Source organism: Triturus cristatus, chromosome 6, assembly GCF_964204655.1.
Source record: "Triturus cristatus chromosome 6, aTriCri1.1, whole genome shotgun sequence".
In the NCBI taxonomy this organism is placed as follows: domain Eukaryota; kingdom Metazoa; phylum Chordata; class Amphibia; order Caudata; family Salamandridae; genus Triturus; species Triturus cristatus.
Window position 1 is genome coordinate 1,404,189,047 of NC_140589.1, and position 20,218 is coordinate 1,404,209,264.

The 20,218-nt window shown below is 42.6% G+C and overlaps 1 protein-coding gene across 1 annotated transcript in view; it reads left to right on the forward strand.

Annotated features, from left to right (window-relative positions):
* The window catches only part of HECA (HECA ribonucleoprotein granule regulator), a 210,594-nt gene that overhangs the window by 103,666 nt on the left and 86,710 nt on the right, over positions 1-20,218 (forward strand). The window contains exon 2 of the mRNA XM_085612473.1: positions 8,430-9,470. Within this exon, the coding sequence (XP_085468599.1) occupies positions 8,430-9,470 (1,041 nt within the window). The remainder of the gene's footprint in view (positions 1-8,429; positions 9,471-20,218) is intronic.

Here is a 20,218-nt window from a genome sequence, read left to right on the forward strand (position 1 = left end):
GGGCTCATTTTATTGCGGTTCTTCGAAACGCGCCTGCCCGATGACTGTAAAAGTACATTAACATTCTGTAAATCAACGCGCTGTGCAAAATTTAACATTATGCAGATTTACTTCGCTTTACAAAAAGTGTTATTCATTTTCCACTGAAGTGACAGCTCTGCCATACGAGACACTTAGTATTTCTTGTAAGCTGCTGTTCGGCTTTCGAAGTGTTATTTTGAATCATGAAGGAGAACGGAATCGCGCTTTGCGTTATGCAGAAATATGTGGCTAATTCCCTTTAAGTGTCTGAACAGGCCGCATTAACGGGTACGAAGAGACACTTCTAAGCAGAAGACAAGCCACCTGAAAGCAATAGCTGCTGACATTTTTGATCCCTTTTCAATCATAAACAGGCCATTGGTGGGAAATTATGTTGTTCTCTGTTGGTATTTGAAGCCATAACACATTTAATATTTCTGCGCGCATTGCAGTAAACCCAACGTAATCACCCTGCCGCACACGTTTAAAAAGTCCCTTACCCTGGTGTATTTACGTTTTCGCTTTCCCACCGCACCGAAGCTAAAGTCCCTTGTGCGTTTATGTTTTCGCTCCCCCGCCGCACACATTTCAAAAGTCCCTCGTTTATTTGTTTTCCATTCGGGTTCATGACAGCACAATATCTTGGTTCACGCCCCTGTAAGGATCACTTAACATACTTAAGGACTTCCGATACAGTGATTCACGCAAATCAAGATACCTGCAAGAGTTCTAATTAACACGGCACACTAAGGACTTAAGTAGTCGCTAAGCACTTTTTGTTTTTGTTACCCTGCTGCACCCGTTTCAAAAGTCCCCAACCCTTGTGTATTTATGTTTTCGCTTCCCCGCCGTACCGTTGCAAAGTCCCTTGTGTGCTTATATTTTCGCTCCTCTGCCGCACACATTTCAAAAGTACCTCGTTTATTTGTTTTCCATTCGGGTTCAGGACCGCACAATATCTTGGTTCACGCCCCTGTAGGGATCACTTAACATACTTCAGGACTTCCGATACAGTGATTGACGCAAATCAAGATACCTACAAGAGTTCTAATTAACATGGCACACTAAGGACTTCATATTTATTGTGATCATTGAGTAAACTAGGAAGCCCCTGGTGGCTGGCTCAGTACAGGTCGTCAGGCGCCATTTGCCGGCAGAAGCGCTATGTTTGTTGCCAGTATTATCACTTGTACAGCGCAAGCTGGTTTATCCAGTAACACAAACAATGCCAGCTCTTGTTCAAGCATTGGTCCCTCTGAAGCGCTGGCTCTTTGTTGTATGGGCGCAGGCTTCCCAGCATCGGCTCAATGCTGTGGGTGTGATGTCACTCTGTCCGGCCGCATGCCTCGACCTCATTGTTAGGTGCCGCCATGTGAGTCAGATGGACATTTTGCTGAAGGGTGGACTATTCTCCCCCTGCGGGGGTGTACACACAGCGCCTTGCACGGTTACCCTAAGTCCTTTGTTAGTCTTCCTGAGAGGCTTTCCCACCTCTGCCACAGCAGATTGTCGTTTCTCCTGTGACTGGGCACCGCAGTGATGTCACTTTCTTGACATACATACTCTTGTGCTGACTTCTCACAGCGTTCACAAACGCTGATTTATATGGTTGCCTTCCTCGGACATGTAATGTAAAAAGAAAATCTATTTTATGATGCGCACATTCCTGATTTGGGGAAGATGGTCCCTTTTTAAGCAGGGTTGGGGGGCTTCATTTTAGCTTTCACCCGCTAAACCTCCCTCCACTTTGGTGGAAATCAACATGGAAATTAAATTCTGTCATTTTTTTGTTGTCAATCTCTCTCTCTGTTGGCCTATTCAGAAATCTTATTTCACTGCACAAGTAATATAAAGCAGTGTTTCACAATCTGAAAGTTTGTTTTAACATGGATGGTCTTGCATTTTACAACCTCTTTACACATCCACTGAAAGAACTTTCAAAATATGACACCCTGCAAACTTTTCACTCTAGTGTGAGATTCTCCGCATATAGTGAGTTCTCGAAGACCGCACAGTTTAAACAAAGGCCTGTAGCTTATACCCCTTTTCTCTTCTGACTGAGACCTGGTTACTACTGGAAATAGTTCTCCACGTGCTAAAGGCAGCATGAAAACACCCAAGTGTGATTGGTCTTCTGGCCCTTAGGTTCGTCTCTGTTAATGGGCGCTATGCTGGACTCTTTAGAAGGTTAAGGGAACGATTTTGGCTAGGTTTATTTGTAGTTGGAATATCTGGTCTAACTGCCCGGCTGCACGAGAGTGGAGCGGTAGTATTACTTTTGCGGGTACCACACCGAAGTCGGAATCTGATTAAGCACAACCGGCTTCTTTGTAGGGTGACCTGACGTCCCTTATTTGCCCGGACAGTCCCGGTTTTTCACCAGCTGTTCCGGCAGATTTCGGCAATTTTGGCTCATGTCCCGGTTTTTACACGGGGTCCACTGAAAACAGTGAGATGCACGTTTGTGGGTGTTCTGAAGTTGTGCTAGTTAGCAGCTGTTATAAGTAAGCAATTTAATAGGTATGATGTTGGTTGTAGAAATTACATTTTATTTATTTTCTTAATGCATCTTCTGTGATCCTATGTTGATGAGAACGGTCATTCTGCGCCATTCCGTGGACGAAAAATTGTAGTCCCTTTTCTATTTTTTCAAAATGTCCTGTTTTTTGACTATCAAGTTCTGGTCACCCTAAGCCTTTGGCATTAATTTGGAGGTCTATCGTCAGGGTGTGTCTGAAATATGCCTTTATGACAACTTCTGCTGAGCTTGTGGAGTAATAGGTGCAGTAGTTGAATTTTCACATTAAAAAATGGTGTAGTACGAGCTTGCTTCACTTTGGGGCTGCGATTCCTCAATTGGTGCAGCTGGCTGGTTCTATAGGCAGGGGATGCAGTCCATATTGCTGACAAAATCTAAATACTTTTTTTTTTTTTTAGAAAGAGTTTTACTTGCTGAGTTACTTCAAGCTCATTTGTATGGGTGGATGCGAGTGTCATGTGGAATCAAAGGAGATAGATTTAAAAAAAAATCCTTTTCTAAACCTCAGGTGATATAATCAAGTTAAACATTTTCTCAACAACTCTGAATTCACTGCCCTGCTCCAGGAAGTTGCAACCTTACCTCAAGACCAGTTGAGCGTGTCAGGGTGTGTTATAAATTGCCTTCACCTTAAGTTGAACAAAAGCCCATCCTTGGGTGTGTGCGGCCGTTACCAGTGGCATGTGAAATAACAGTACATGTTGCAGCACCCAGGGTAACGTGCGGCATGGCTAAATACTTATAAGGTCCCAAAGGCGAGACCTATTGGCTATGCCAATGCTTGTTTCTATTATCATCAGCCAAGTTGGAGCTGTGCTTCTTCCAGAGAAGTGCTAATGGCTGCCCAGGCAACCTCTAATCCTCCAACTTCCTGTCCAACTCACCTGAATTCCAGAGTTGGACTTGCAACCAGCCAGAGACCATCGATGGTGCCAGAGCCTACTCGCCTGAGCAGACTCTGGATGGCAGCCTCTGCAGCTTCTTCTGAGGTCTGGACTCGAAGGTCGGATTACTCACAGCTGGCGCATGTCCTCCCAGAGAAGAGAGGGAGAACCTGAAGCATGTTTTGGGGTCCAATCTTGACCTGGACTTCAGAAGAGCTTGTGTTGGTGAGATATGGAGATTGGGGCTGAGACTGTTACCTGAACCACAAACTGTAAAAGAGGGAGGTAGCATTTGCACATGTATCTGAACACCAGACCCAACTATGAGTTTAAAGATAGAGAAAGGTGGGAATGATGGAACCATGATCCTGGATACAGTAGCTCCATGTCAGTTGGTTTCGTACCTACATATTATGGTGTGCTGTTTCCTTTTTGAGTTTAATGAACAACTTTATTTTTGTTAGAAACTATAAGCACTGGGCTGGACAATCCATTATTTTGCTGCTGGGTGATTGAGCTCTGAGCTTGACGCACCCCCACGCCACCTCCCTGAGAAGCCTGTGACTGCTCACCATCGCAAGCACTGAGAGACGAGTGCTGATAGGTTTGATCTTGGCCCAGCTTGCAGAGCCATAGTGGAACGGACCGCGGGACACCAGACGAAAAATACACCAGCCCCTATTTGTCCAGTACTACATATTTTGCAGCTCCTGTATCGAGCCTGATTCTGATTTCCAATGCGTTTAAAAAATGTCTTACTAGATACTCTTTTTTGAAAACACACGTGTGCTATGTTTCTAGTCTTATGATCAATGTCAGTCGCACCCCATTGACTGACATTGATTTTGAGACCCCTGTGTTTCCTACTGGGCTGTTTTTTTGTTTTTGTTTTAATAACTTCTGACCTCTAAATCCCATTGTATTCATTTTGGTATTATTTTAATATACAAATTATATTCAGTTTAAATTGGCTTGTGCTTTTTAAATTAAATCTTCCTTAATTGTAACAGTGTTTTGATGTTAATGTACCACATCAATTATTCTGGGAGGAAGGCCTAGCTGTTTTGCCCTCTCTAGAAAGAATGATCCTGGGATTCTTCACAGAAACCTGCTTCCTTTAGGTCTTAACATGTTTTGGCTTTGGGGGAGATCAATGTCGCTCTCAACATGACTGGGTCTCCCCCTCTCTTGCATACCTCAACAATCCTGTTTCCTCCAAGAAAATACACCCCTTACCTTCCTTAACTTTGTCAGTGGTCTCCCTTCCCCTTGTTTTTATCACCTGCTTGTTATCCCCCACCCCTGCTGCTGCATCTCATTTTGATGCCAATGAGTGCCTTTCTCTGGTGGCAGATGCCATACACTCAGCCACTTACACATCATGCTCCACATACATTTCACCCAGATTGGACTGAGCCCCTCCTCTCACCACCTCTCCCTCCCTTCACCACTCTCACTGTTTTACCCCACCAAGGATGAAGTCTGTAAAACGCTTAAATCCTTCAAGAAATTATTCCCACCCTGGGATATCTGTAATTCTAAAGCCGTCAATAGAGGCCTCCCAGCACTGCTCCCACTCATCATCAAGCTAGTTAATTTTTACCCAAAAAAATCATCATTTGCTCAGGCAGTATTACGAGGCACATATGCTAAAACAATATATAAATTGGCTTACAGGCAGCATCATTGATATCCGGGAAGGAAAGAGGAGGGGAAATATAAGTATTAAGGAGGTGAATCGACCAGTTACATACAAAATGGAGGTAAAGCACATCTACACCAAAAATAGATCAGCAACAGTAGTCATAAACAAATTGATTCCTTTAGCCCCCTAGCAGATCCATGCTACACATACATTTAACCCAGCATGACGGGCAATAAGGGAAAGTCATATGGGTAACCATGGACCCCATATCTGAAGGAATACTGCCAGTTGTCTTGTAGTCTGTTGACTTCTTTTCATATGAGACCATGTGTAATGGTTCAGATAACCTATCCCCCAAGTGTGAATGCATCACTGGATCTCCAGTGTCTCAAAATACAGACTTTAGCAACTATGAGCAATGTGGGCTCTCATTCAGCAGGAAAGTAGAAATGTATGTATGTATCCGATATTTCTGAGACACACTAAAGTATTAAAAAATATGATGGATGGAATGCTTGAATTAATCTCAGCACTGGTAATTACGCGGGCCGCATCCCAGTCCATCATTATTTTGCACACCATGTCACCTCAGTTTGGACACAGCTATATTGGAGCAGGGCCAAGAGTCCTTCGCACATGGCGGAGTACAAACTGAGGTGGCACGGTGTGCAAAATAACGGTGGAATAGGATGCAGCCCTAAGTAATTACCAGTGGCTGACGTTAATTTATGCATTCCACCAATCACTTTTTTCTATACTTGTTTGTATACTTTAGGATGGCCTAGGGTGAGCATAAAGTCAATTAGTAACAGGAGAGGAAGCTGGGTTAAGGACAGTTAACGCATTTTGATGAAGTGCTCTTTAAAGAGGTGAGTCTTCAACTCTTTCCTCAATTAGAGCAGTCTCGGGAAGGTCTTGGATACAGAGCGGTTCTCCCTGTACTGGGTATATAGAACAAAAAGACCCGCTGTCTTGTTTTTTCTTCTTTACACTTCTTAGTCTGCAGTCTGATGGTGTCCTGGTTGTGGGTGTGCTGTGTGCTGTGAACGACAGGGGTGCTGCTCATGATGTCTATGTAAATGATGCAGCTGGTTTTGAAGACGGTGCAGGCCCACAAGGGGAGCTAATAGGATTCCATCACGATACGGGATAATATATGTTTTCAAGAAGTTTAGTGTAAAGAAATTATAGTCACCTAGTGCTAAATAGCTGTGAGGCATTTGGGTAATTTGAATGGGAGTACAGAGGTGCACATTGCTAGGGAGATGACAGTTTGCATGTCATCAGCATATAGATAAGAGAATCCTAATGTCAATAGGATGCATGGTAGGGATGTAGTGTAAAGAGAGAAACGTGTAGGACTCAGAGCAGAGCCTTTTGTAACACCAACTGGCAATGGAGTTGACCTAAATTCTGATGAATACCTGAGACAGTAAAGGATTGGTTGGGGAGGTAAGAGGAGAACCAGATGAGTTAAAGCTAAAGTGTAGTAATGAGAGTAATGTATTTGGCAGTACTGGCTGAAATATCAAAGAGTATTAGTATGTATTTTTGTCTTTTTATGGTACCCAGATGTGATGTGATCAAGCTGTACATGTGAGAATATGCAGTTTCAGTAGAGTGTAGAGTTATGAAGCTATATTCTAAAAGATTATTAGGTAATGGGAACTAAGAAATGCGGTGAGATGGTTAGAAAACGAGTGTTTTGACTCCAGAAGATAGTTGGCAGGCTTGGATGGATCAGCAGTAGGTAGGTTACTTGAGTAAGGCTAGGGAAATAGTTAACTTGAAGCTAGTTTTGAGTGTAAGTACCAGCCAGAACCGAGAGAATAATTAAAGAGGGAAGTTGAGATAGGTTGCTTGATGATGGTGCTAGACATTTTTTTCAGGGGCTGAAAGGGTGAGCTGGTGGACAAGAGGAGTGGATATTTATAGGTATATGAGCCTGTTCAGCAGGAGTTGCCAGGAATAGGGCGGTTAAATTCTTAATCACAAAGGGAGGGAGAAATAGAGTGTATGACTGCTGGGTGGGGATTGAGGAGTTCAAATGTTAATGAATTTAGAGGCTGAATGTGCTGCAAAGCCTGCATTGTATAGGCGGGATTGAGTGAGTAAGAAGTGTCGTAGGGCGAAAAGGCCGTTGTTATGCAAGTGAGTCACTGTGTGTCAGCAGAGGGAGGTTAGTGTAGCCTGAAAGCAGGAAGATTCAGCACTTTGTAGTGCAGAAAAGAGATTGTGCAAGGCTATTTTGTAGTCTGCATGTGTTCTGTGACTTGTGATGTGCATCACTTGCGACAGAAAAACCTAATTTTTGTCTTCAAGGATCTAACAGAGGGAGAGATCTGAGGTTGAGAGGGTAAAGTGTTTGTGGTGAAGGTTTATAGAGAATAATGACCTCGGGGGAAGGTTGACATCAGTGTTGGAATCATCTAGCATGACAGCTGTGGTGTTGGATGATAGACTGCCTAAGATGAAAGAGTGAACCGATGGTGCGAGGAGTAGAGAGAGATTTTCAAAATGAGAGCGTTCAAATGGGTAAGAGCTGTGATAGAGCTGCATTCCATTAGAAAAGGTGATGGGTCTAGTCTAGTATAGTATAGTATAGCTGTAAAGCATACTTATGATAGACATGTTGAGGCTATTTACACACCTCACACCCTTGTAGCAGTATCACGGTGTTTATAGAACATGGCAAGTTCTTCGTGATGGGCAGCTCGTGTGACTGAGTCTTTCGGATCTATCCATGTTTCAGTAACAGATTTGAACTGTAGTGAAGGTATGTGATATAGGTAGTTGTATGGCATAAAGAACCTGGAATTAAACAAGCAAAATGAGATTTTGGTAGGTTCAGCAGATGGCTCTTTAAAATCAAGTGCTTGTAAAGAATTTACAAAAGGGGTGTATGAGTTGGTTCATCTGATCTCCAGTAGGGTGAGAATGAGAGAGAAGAACGGCAGTGTAATAGATGCCTTTGAATAAGGGTAAATGAGATATGGGAGAAAGTAGACTTGATTCTTGAAAGTAATAGTGTTAAAAAGAGAAAAGCATACGTGGCCTTTTGTGGGTTAACAGATTAGGGGTTTGAGTCGGAGTGGCAAGTTTGTGGTTGAGACAACGGGAGCCTAACAGTAGTAGGGACAAAAATCCTGATTTGTTTAAAAGTAATATGTGTGTGCCAAATGACAGGTGGGATCATTCTTAAGGATACTGAATAATATTTCAAGAATATTGAAGCCAATCAGATTTTTTAACAGAAATGCTGATCTAGAATGTCTACTTGGAGTAAATTCATTGCCTGAAAACCCATTGTAAAATCTTTTTTTTTTCTTTTCTCCTGCAGAAGTACCATGTGCTACCCCATTGATCTGCAGCTTGGCAAGGTCTATTGATTTGGAGAAGGATGATTACCAGAAAGTAGTATGCAACAACGAACACTGTCCCTACAGCACCTGGATGCACCTTCAGTGCTTCTACGAATGGGAGAGCAGCATCCTCGTACAGTTTAACTGCATTGGCCGAGCTAGGAGTTGGAACGAAAAGCAATGTCGCCAAAATATGTGGACGAAAAAGGGATATGATCTTGCTTTCCGTTTCTGTTCTTGCCGATGTGGGCAAGGTCATTTGAAAAAGGATACCGATTGGTACCAGGTGAAGCGGATGCATGAAGAGAAGAAGAAGAAAGTTCCTACAGAGAAAACCCCTGGTAGATCTGTTTCTGAGTCCCTGGATGATGCTAAAAAGTGTCGTGCTACAAGCAAACCTCAGAAGAGTTTGAGTTATGATCCCCAACGAAAGCATTCGGTAGATAGGCAGAACTCTCAAGAAAAGGGGACAGCCAGTGGTGGTTATGGTCTTCGCTCACCTTGTGGTTCTCCTGGACAGTCTCCTCCATCTGGTTACTCAATCCTTTCGCCATCCCATTTTAGTGGTCCCCGCAGTTCACGCTACTTGGGAGAGTTTTTAAAGAACGCCATTCACTTGGAACCTCACAAGAAGAACATGGTTCCCTCTGGGATGCTCAGGAATGCCCATTATGAATTTGCGGCCTCTGGTGTACAAGGGCATCGGTCAGGACACTTGGCTGCCCCAGTCCAGTTCCTGAGGAGACTCGACCTTTCCGAGCTTCTTGCCCATATACCACGGCATAAGCTGAACACTTTCCATGTTCGTATGGAAGATGATGCCCAATTAGGACAGGGAGAGGATTTACGAAAATTTATTCTTTCAGCACTTAGCGCTAGCCACAGGAATGTAGTGAACTGTGCCCTGTGCCACCGTGTGCTCCCAGTGTTTGAGCAGTTTCCGTTAGTAGATGGCACTCTATTTCTTAGCCCATCAAGACATGAGGAAATTGATTATGATGTTCCCTGTCACCTTCAAGGTAAATGGGCAGCATGGTTTCTCTGTTTATCCTGCTCGCTAATTATATGTTTATGTTTTTTAACCATTGAACATTTCAGTGAAATCATTTTATCAAGGGATATTGGGTTATAGTAATGTCAATTTAAATGCAATGTTGCATATCAGTGTTAAGAACATTTATATTAATAGCTTAAACTATGCAACCTTCTAAATTGATTTCATCCACCATCTTCTCCTCTTGGAAAGAGGTATATTGTGAATTGCATAATTGGTTTGGGGGCAGGTAAGCTGTAAACAGGTAATCTGCTTAGTGGGCAAGAAACAACATTTGATTTAGAAATCATGTTGCACTTGTATGGGAACTTAGCATCCACACAGGGATTCTAAATTACGTTACATACATGCAAATTCAAATTCAGTATTACTCCTTGTCAGTTACTTTGTATTTCATTATCTTGTATGTATCTTGTAAGTATTGAATAGCATTACAGACATTGGCTAGAATTGGAAAATGTATGTTTGAAATCATGTTTAAGCTTTCAGTGATGAACATGGAATTTTAGGGGACATTTTTTAATCTATTAGGGCTCTATACTTGCTCTTGAGATACAAATATTAAAATTGTAGTCATTGGTTCAAGAGTTGGCAGAGTATATTTGATGAGAGCAGGTAACAGGGCTCTGCCCAGGCACTTGCCTAAGCTGTGTTTTTCTGGAAGCTGTCCTGTTGCTCTCCTTAGCCAGTGCACATATATCCACTTGCTTTACGGCACTGTTCACTTACTAATTTAGATTGAATACAAAAATAGATATTCAAAGACAGATGACCAACAGGTTATGGGTTTTTAAGTTCCAATGTTGTGGAATTCTACTGTGGCTATAGAGGAGCATTGATCTTGTGCGCTCATGGTGAAGGAAGAGCAGAGTCAGAATTTGTATCACTGGAAGATGACATCTTACTTCCCTTATATTTAATATAAGAAACCCTTCTATTAAACGGAGAGGCCAATCCTTTAACATGCAGAGATAGTTTTGAATGATTGCTATCCTTTACATGTAATCGATTTAAATTGATTCCCATGCCTGGGCTCAGAAGTTGCACAGATGGGGGATGCCACAGTTGCATAACCTGAAGCCTTGTGAACAGTTGTTTGCAAAATTCCTGTATTTACTGTTAGCTCCATTACACAAAATGTGCTAAAAGTTACACAAAATTACGCAAAATGCATCTTCTTGCCTCTCTTACAAAAAATGACACGAAGAAGTATTTTGCATAAAAATAATGTAATATGACATGATGCTTACACGTGTGGCCTTTTTGATTACGAAGTGCCACTCAGAATCTGGTCTGCCCCTTCCTATCTGTGTTCCTTAGGACTTACAACTGCATCCATTCCATTTATGCATATCGCACCTATTTTCACAAGTTCCTTTTACCTTGTTCTATTTTTTCATGCCACTGTGCTTGTATTTTTCAGTTTTTCCTCTGTCTCTCTATTTTGCTTTTTTTGTTACTCCCGACTCCCAACAATGACAAGCAGTGTACTACAGTAGGAGGTAGCTGCTGTAACCCCTCCGAAGTCTGCGCACGGTGACCACTGCGTATAACATTTTTTCGGAGGAGGTGTTTTATGCACAGTGCTACCTCCCGTATGTTGGCAGCAAGCCGCAGGCCCAACAAGGGGTGCAGCCTGGTGGATCGGACCCTGCGCTGGGGACAGCATGGGCCGCCACACCGGGGTCTCCTGAACCCACCAGCAGGTTAGGCTGACATCGTGGACCAGGAGCAGTCGTCGAGGTGGTGGAGATAGGTATGTGATGCTTCAAGTTCTCTAATGTTATATTAATTACTTTGCAGGATATGTTTTATATATAGAAATATTTATATATATATGTGCGTGTGTATGTGTGTGTGTGTGTGTGTATATATATATATATATATATATATATATGTGTGTATGTATATATATATATATAATACACATAAATACAAATACACATACATACAAGAGGGCGGGTGAGTGTGCATAGCTGCAATCAGGCTGAAATGAACTTTGTGACAGAACAAAAGTCCCAAGACGTGCACTCAGGATATATTGGTTTATATATATGAATGTTCATTGGAGCAGGACAGGAATGCTGATGTGTTTGTTATCTTTGAATGTTTCTCAATAGTATACACATATGTATACATATATATATTATATATAAATACATACAATTGCCTATATAGAAAATGAATTAAACCTTAAAAAAAGTTTAGCCCTGTTGGAAAAAAACACATTTAATGTTTAAATAATGTTAGTGATATGAAAATGTGTCTTGTGTGTGTACATAAGGTAGAATATACACACACACACCAAGGTATATTATATATTATGTTTTCTTTTGACTTAGTTTGCACGTGGGAGTACTCGGTCCAGACCGAGACTAGTGTGTAATGTCAGGTAGGGTGTCAGGAGGACTTGGAATGGACGTCAAGTGTTGGGTACTGAGATTTGAACAAAACTCGCCCACAAATTCACATTGAGTGAAGGCCACCAAGGATGTCAGCAGCAGCCAGCATAAGAGCTAGGTATGGTTAGGCTTAGGTTGATGGGCAGGAAGCAGAGAAGACAGACGATCTCAATGGTTGTGTGGCTCCTCTGACTCTCCTGTCGCTGCACAGTCTCCTTCTCCATGGGGTGCAGCCAGCTACTGTTGACTTTAATTGCAAATAATATCAGAAATGTATGAAGGTAGCAGAGGAGTATCCTCATTTGCAGTTGTAACTAATGTGTACGGCAGGGAGCTGCTTTTCGGATGGAGGTTAAAGAGTGGGCATTGGGTCAGTAACTCTAACAGTATATTTGCTTGCCTGTATATTCTTATTACATGTGCTTGATTGTTATTGTAGATACCTATACTCATAATCAGTATCTTCTTTATCTTTCCTCCTTTCAGGAACACCAAAGAAAAGGATACAGTTGACTGGGAAGCCAGCATCCTCTGTCGCCTTCACTGTGCCAGAAAGCATTCCCTCTAGTAATACAGTGTGACCCTCTGTCAGTCTTTATTTTCCTATTGTTGTCTCTTTGCTAACTTTACCTTTATCTAGTTTAGGTAGTGTTCATATAACCCACACACTGCCTTGTGTTTGCTGTTTATATTTCTTTCTGTTTCCACAGCCTGCTTCCTACTGTTTTCTTAGTGTTTCCCTTCTTCCCCCTCTTTGTTTAATGTTGCATCATTAACCTCTCCATTACTTCTTTTACTTTTCCCCTCTCCATAGTCTTCTACTTCCTTTAATCATTGTTTTCCTGATCGTTTCCAAGCCTTTCTCTCGTTTTTTAAAAATGTTTATAGCATTCAATTTTTTAGTGTTTTATTTTTAAAGTATCGAGGTACACCTTTCAAAGTGACTCTTTGGCTAGCAATACATTCAGAGTTGTAAGGTTGTTTTTTTACTTGTGAAAAATCCTGCAATTGGTGGTGACATTATTAAATAAATGGCTAGTTTTGTAAAACCTGCCAATGCAGATATTGAAGATGAGAGCCATGATGAAGATTGTGACGAAGAGGAGGAGGAGGAGGAGGAGCAAGTGGCTGCTGGTATAGTGGTGAATCAGAGTTCTACTCCATTCTGACTAACAATTGCTGCATTGTACTTTGTTAAGGTATTCCTTTCCTTCCTGAACCCCCTTTCCAAAGTTATCCACCATCCTGTGTTTCTGCCTCTGCCCTTGCCCAGTGCCCACCCATACCATACCTATCACTGCTCATATCTTCTATTTCCTGAGATTTTCCCCAAATTCTTACTCAACTTCTTCCTAAGTTTCTCCCTCATATGTCATCTCATACACGGACATGTCTTCTGTCTTCCAGTAACCATCCAACCTGTCCATAGTACAAGACAAACCTTGCCCAAGCCACCCTGGCCTAAAACTCTAACCTTACTCAAAACTCACTTTCTCCCTAACTTAGGAGTAATATTTGTTATACTGGTAATAAATTAGAACTGAGGGTGTGGTGCAGGCGGTGAGACTTTGGACTGGATTTGTGAGTGCAGAAAGAATCATGGTCACTGGGATTATTGTTATGTGCAAGCAGTTGTCCAAACATCCTGTTGTTCCACCAGGTTAACTGTGTTACTGTTGCATAATATAACAAAATGAATTGTGCAGCATTAATTTAAAGCACGAACGTTGTCAATGGTAACATATGTAACTTTTCAGTCTAGTGATTTTTTTTAAACACATAGGCGGTCATTAGGATTGCGGTGAATCCGCCACCGGTGAAACTGCCATGGAAAGGCTGGCGGAGATGTACTTTTGGGGCCCTTTGCGGGCCCCCTTTGTGCCAGGGGACTTTGGTGTGGCACTTGGGGGGGCATCTATGGTAGTGCAGATAAATGCAAACATTGCATTTCGAACATTGCGGCGGGTGCTGCAGCCAGCAGCACCCGCCGCAATGTTAGAGAAACACGATGCAACTGCCACCGTTGGCGGTCACATCGTAATCTCATGTGCGGCTGGTCCCAAGCCCCGCAACGATGGTGGACGGACTCAAGTCTGTTCGCCATTGGAATGAGACCCATATTACTTAAGTGTTGAGTGAAACAAAGTATTACCCCATGAAATCACGTATTTAACCTTTTCTATTTTTCTTTCTTCTTCCTTTTGAGCAAAAAAATATTTTTGAACTATGCTGGTGCTTGTGGTTGATTAATCATAGCAAATATCAGCAAACCGTAAATATGTAAATAATGTGTAAGTCACAGAGACATAGAATCACATAAAATATTCCAGTGGCCCTAGAGAACCTGCACCACATTGTGCCTGAATGACTAATTGAATGTGTTTACAATGGGTGGCACAATTCATGTTCATTTCTTATTTCCTCACAAGATCTGATGTTCCCAGCTGGAACCTAGTTCAGAGCTCCACTGATCTTACCAAGGAGGACAGGTGCTTGCAGGATGTAGCTGCAGAACTGTGTCTCTAAAAAAAAAAAAAAAAATGGATGCAATTGTGGTGGCGTATTACAGATTGGTGATAGTGCAGGAAGAGCCAGCAGCAGTCTCTTCGACCAGTGACCAGCCGGTAGAATCGAGGACAAGGCACCATAGCCACCACTGGCAGTCAAGTGGATCCTCGCCCCACACAGCAGCTACCATCACTCTCCCCTCAACCATGGATGCCCTCCTTCAAAAGTGCATCTAAAACATTCAAGAACTGAATCGGGCCTGCGGTTAATTAAAGAAAGACTGGGCCTTTGGAAGGATGTCCGGTGCGAGATCGGTGGGCATGTTGTGGGGGGTGTGGGTGGGAACAGATGGGATGGAATAGGATAGATTTGATTTCAACTAATTTAGTTTTGAGGGTTTTTGAGGGATTTAGGGAGGGGGTGGGTCTGCTGCGGATGGTGTGGGAGGACTTATTTTTATAAAAAATAAACAGGTTATCTATTATTACTATTATTGTTATGGTTATTATTAGTTGTATTGTTAATTGTACTTTTTAGTGTATCATTCAGAAACAAGGATGCTCTACCTACCGTCCAAGTAGACGCTGAGCCCCGAAACAATGGAACACAGGAGATGTGTTTATATTATGCATTGTCCTGGCCATCCCCAAACTTAACCACTCCCTCCTTCTGGTTCTTACCCTAGCAGAAATGTATTGTCAGCTACCTCTCCTAAGGCTGTTGATGCAAGGGTTTTTCTAAAGGGACTAACTGCTGGTGGCCCTATTGGGCCCAAACAGGGAAGACGTCACAGAATATACAAAGTTCTTTTTCTGAATGGAGCAGGCGAATCAGTGTAGAAAGATTCTCACTCTGCAATATGAAAGAAAAAGAGTGGAAAGTCTAAGACCAGCATAAACCAAACACAGTATCAAGGGGGAATCATTTACTAAAGTAAGTGTAATGAACACCCACGCCACAGAAAGAGGTTTGCTTCAGTAGGATCATCAGATTGATTGATCCTCCGTAATACGTAGATTGTGGTAGAAAGAATGCGCCCTGCTATCCTTGGACTACCATTGTTATCATTTATTTTCTGCACTTTCATTTCCCTTTGCGGCTTAAAGGGAATGATGTGGGCAAATTATACATTTTTCGTGATCTCCCACTGTAACAGTTTAACAATGCATGCACTACATTCGTCCCGCTAAGCGTAAGATCTGTTGTGAGTGGAAATCGCTAACAGCACTATAGTTCTTAACTTGGGGAGGAAGGTTAGGGATTCAATGATTGGATTAGTAGGGATGATTTGTTAAAACTTTAGAGAGACAAACACAGCATTCAGAAAGTCCATGAGTGTGGCACATCTGTTATGGAAAGAAGGTGACAGTAAAGTTGAATTACTCTGCCTTTAACAGCCAACAGATTTCCAAGTTATAAACAGTTATGTAGGTTGAAGTCCAAAATGGCAGTAGTACACACAGTTCAAAAATATTTAAAGAAAAGTGACGAAAAATCATACTGTATATACTTGGTGCGATTGCATTATTCTGGCATTGTCCATCTTGGGAGCAGGGGTGAAGTGCAGAGCAGGAGTGCCTTGGAGGTTCTACTTATTTACAAAAGAGGGCTGTAGAATGAGAAGAGAAAATGACAATATTTGAGAGTAAAGGTACACATGATGCACCAGGATTCAAAGTGCAGACTATGACCTAGCATACAATTATTTAAGGGTCAGTCTGTTACCATCAACCACAGACCGCTAGCTCCAAGCACCACGAATGATCACCCAAACAATAAATATTTGCTGTGTTTGTCATATTTGTCCACCACAACCACTTCGAATTTGCCTCTCAAGTCACCAGTCTGTGTTATTGAAATACCTCACTCCTTACTAGTTTCCAGTGGGAGGCCTCTTTGAGTCTTTTTTTCCCCATAGTAGATGGGCATTGGTGCTTCTTCTGCATGTTGAAACTTGCTGACTGTTTTTCTTCTAAAAAGAGACAGACCTGTTTAACAAGAAAATGAAACCAAACAAATGTAGTCTTAATCTAGTCTAGGTAAACTGAAGTTTCGAAAGAACCAAAGATGCTGGTGTGCAAATTTCCCAAATGCTAGTTCATTACACCCCCACCATTCTCCCTCAATCAAATGATCACCCAAGCATGAAATACAAAGTATATCCACGACAGTCTCATCCATCACACAAATTATCACTTGGCATTCATTGATGCAAGTTACCTGTTTCAAGTGCATTGTCTTTCTACCGATCAGTGCTTCTTTTTGTTGTGGAAGTGACATACAGAATGTGTACGGTGCAGACCTCTGCACCTTCATATACAGCGAAGTATGGGAATGCAGGGTTAGGCATCGGAGGCAGACCATGCTCTTGTTTTTTAAATATTAGTCTGTTTGTAGACCAGCAAGTTGGACTTAGGAACCATTGATTTCTCACTGCAAAGCATACAGTAAATTAGCTTTCTTTGTAACCCGTTCACCACTTAGTCACCAGGTCAAATAGCTGAGTTCTTCATGATTGTTAATCTGTGCCTACACAGTAGACCAGGTGTATTTACATTAGCTCCACTAAGAAATGTTTTTCCTGTTTTTTATAGTCATTAATGTTGTGTTATTGATTCTATTTTGTTTTAATATTTTGCCTACAGTGTGCATGCAATCCTCAAAAGCGACTGTGTTTTTTGTTTTTGTTTTAAGAAAAGCTTAAAAGGGGTTTAGAGCCCGCCCAGTACCTAACTTTCCTTACCAATAGTTGGCTTCCATGTCACTCTTGTTTCCTTGCTTCCTATTGGTCAGTGCCTCCGGCTTACTTTTGGGCTTTAGTCTTTGTCCCTGCCATGGAACATGGACCAAGTACTTCTTTCTTCTTGTGACCAGTGTCCTTCCACTGACCGCAGGCTCCTTCAGGTACTTTTTATTTATTTTTTATTTTTGGCACCCCCGCCATAGCTTTCTTTAACCCACTTACCGTTCACCTTTGTTTCCCATACTCCTCCCCGTTGTTGTTTTTTTTTTCAAGGATTATACAGTGCAAATTCAACCCAAAGGTATCGGAGCGCTTTACATTAGCACCAATTATATTATGCAAGGGCTCTTTAAGTGATTGTTTATATTCTCTCGGTCTCAGGATCGTAGTTTTTTCGGCATTTCCTTTCCAATCTTTTGCAGAGGATTTTGCTATTTTTGAGCTGTTGATTGTACCAGGGAGGTGAACGCTTTGTAGATCTAGATGATAGCGACTGCAAGGGGGCTAATTGATGGACATTTTGAACAACCAAGAGTCAAGCAGCACAGCGTCACTTTCAGCGCTACCCTGCAGAAAGTAAATGGAAGATTCAAGTTGTTCCCCTAAAACCACTGACTCTAGCTGGTGGAAGGCTCTGAATTTAGTACCTTTCTTCAAACTTATCATTGGGGAATCCGTTCCCAACTGAGCTATATTGAACTTGATAAGAAAATGGTCAGACCATACCAGAGGAAGGGGGGCCTCTACCGCTAAATTTGTATAGATCTGATCAAGACTGTGACCTTTTATTATGTGTAGGGTGCAAGACTGCCGCCGCCAATTCCAGGACAGATAATGAATCCATAAGTGTCATGACTTCCGGGTCCGTAGGGATATCAATATGCAAATTGAAATCTCCCCAAATCATGTAATGATTACAGTGGAGTGCCAGGGGTGCCATCATCTCGCTAATAGAATTAAAAAAAGATTTACTCGGGCCCGGGAGAGAATTAAAAAAAGATTTACTCGGGCCCGGGAGCCTATAGCTAAGAGCTCCCGCTAATGATTGTTTTGCCGATAAGGTGCATTGAAAGCCCAGGCATTCGGCACCCTCCAATTCCCCAAGTGTAATATGATTGCATACAAACTTATCCTTCTAGATAATCAAAATGCCCCCTCCTTTGCCGGACTGGCGGTCTCGCCTGGGGTGGGGCAGGCACAAATCTTATAAATTTATAAATAGATGGTGTACCTCTACGGCCCATGGGACCCCTGTGGGAGTCATCATGGGGCTCTGTGAGAAGCCCCATGGGATTGGACTACTCTCTGGCTTAGTTTTTTTTTCCAACAAACTTTATTGAGCCGTCATGTAGGGTACGATACAGCATTCCAATACAATTATGACATTTTCATTTTTGTTGATCTTTACACCCCTTCAACTATCATTAACTCTACGAGCTTCAAATCTGTATTTCCAGCGTTACATAACACAAAATTAAATAGCTTAGATAAAAGAGAACATGGGGATTCATCCCGAAGGATTATTAGTACCTCAAAGGAAACGTATCACGTGTCTGATCCTTGCAGCCCTAAACTAAATTAACTGCCCCCTCTCCCCACCCCCCTCCCCTTCCTGGTCCTCCTACTTACTGCCCTCTATCCTGTCACATGCTCGTAAGTTACCATTCATCGTCAACCTGTAGTACTGGTGCATGTGTAGGTCACTCTAACCAGTGCAAACCACACATCGTGTGTTTAAGGTGATCCCTGGTGAGGGTTCGCGAATGTATGCAGGATTTCTAATTGTGTGAGTTCCTCCAACATAGTAGTCCAATCCATGGAGATGGGACGTTTCCTGTGCCCTTGTGCCTCCACCCGTCTGAGCGCCACACCTTCAGCACTGCCCCATCTAATTACATCTTCTCGCCATGCCAACACTGGGGGACCCCTCGGGGACTTCCATCGCTTTGTGATTGCTTTAATAGCCAGTATAACCGCTAGGTCCAGGAAGCGTAGGTTAACCTTCTGGGCCCTAGTACGTTTTCGCAATCCCAGCAGGCACTCCAGTATGTTGTCTGTTATTATGAGGTGTGTGATTTCCCCCAGTATAGTCCGGATCTGTCCCCAGTAGTCTCGAAGATGCGGGCAGGCCCACAGCATATGAACAAAGCCCGCCTCTTCCGCTCTGCATCTCGGACAGCAGTTTAGGACCTCTGGGAACATGCGCTGTATCTTTTTCGGGGTTAAATATGACCTGTGAAGAACCATTGTTTGTATGAATTTTAATTTGGCATTGAGGGAATCCCTTTTGGGATGCTCCAAAATGTTGTCCCAGACTTTGTAATCACTATGTCTGTAGATTCTGCCCATTTTGTGCGAAGGTCCGTGAGGGTAGTGGAAGCTTGTGCTCGAATGCCTGTATATAGCCATCTAACTAGGTGACCCCCCCTGCCCATATACTAGAGCAGGTGCACTAAGTCGTGTTGTGGGAGCTCACTACGCTGAGGTGCCCATGTCGTCCTGATATAATGCGCTACCATGGCAGGTAACAAGTAAAGTCGGTCCAGGGCACCGGTATTCCTCACAAATGTGGCATTATCTAAGAGGACCTTATGTGTTCATGTTTACCTGCAAGCGCAACTGGACGGAGCGCGATTCTAGCATTGCACGCCAAAATGTCTGCAACGGTTAAATAGTTCTTTAAAACAGAAGTTTAAACAAGAGTACACAGGTGTGCATCTCACCACCCCATAAGTATATTCATTATTTAAGAGGACACCATCTCCAAAGAAAGAACACACTTCTGCAACTCCCGCATCTATCCAATCTCGTAGTCCATTCATGGTGAGTTTACAACCCATGATTGGCATTTCCAGTAATGGAATATTACTCGCGTAAGGGGTCGTGGCCGAGGTGTACTGGAGGGCCTTTTTCCAGCAACGTAATGCCGTTGTTAACAGTGGGGGTCCGCCCAACGGTGTGGTTATTTTTGGTAACAGCATATTATGTAAGGTACCTCGTTCAAGGTCAAGAGTATCGTAGCCTATTTCTTGTAGATTCCTGCCTGCCGTCCAATAAGAC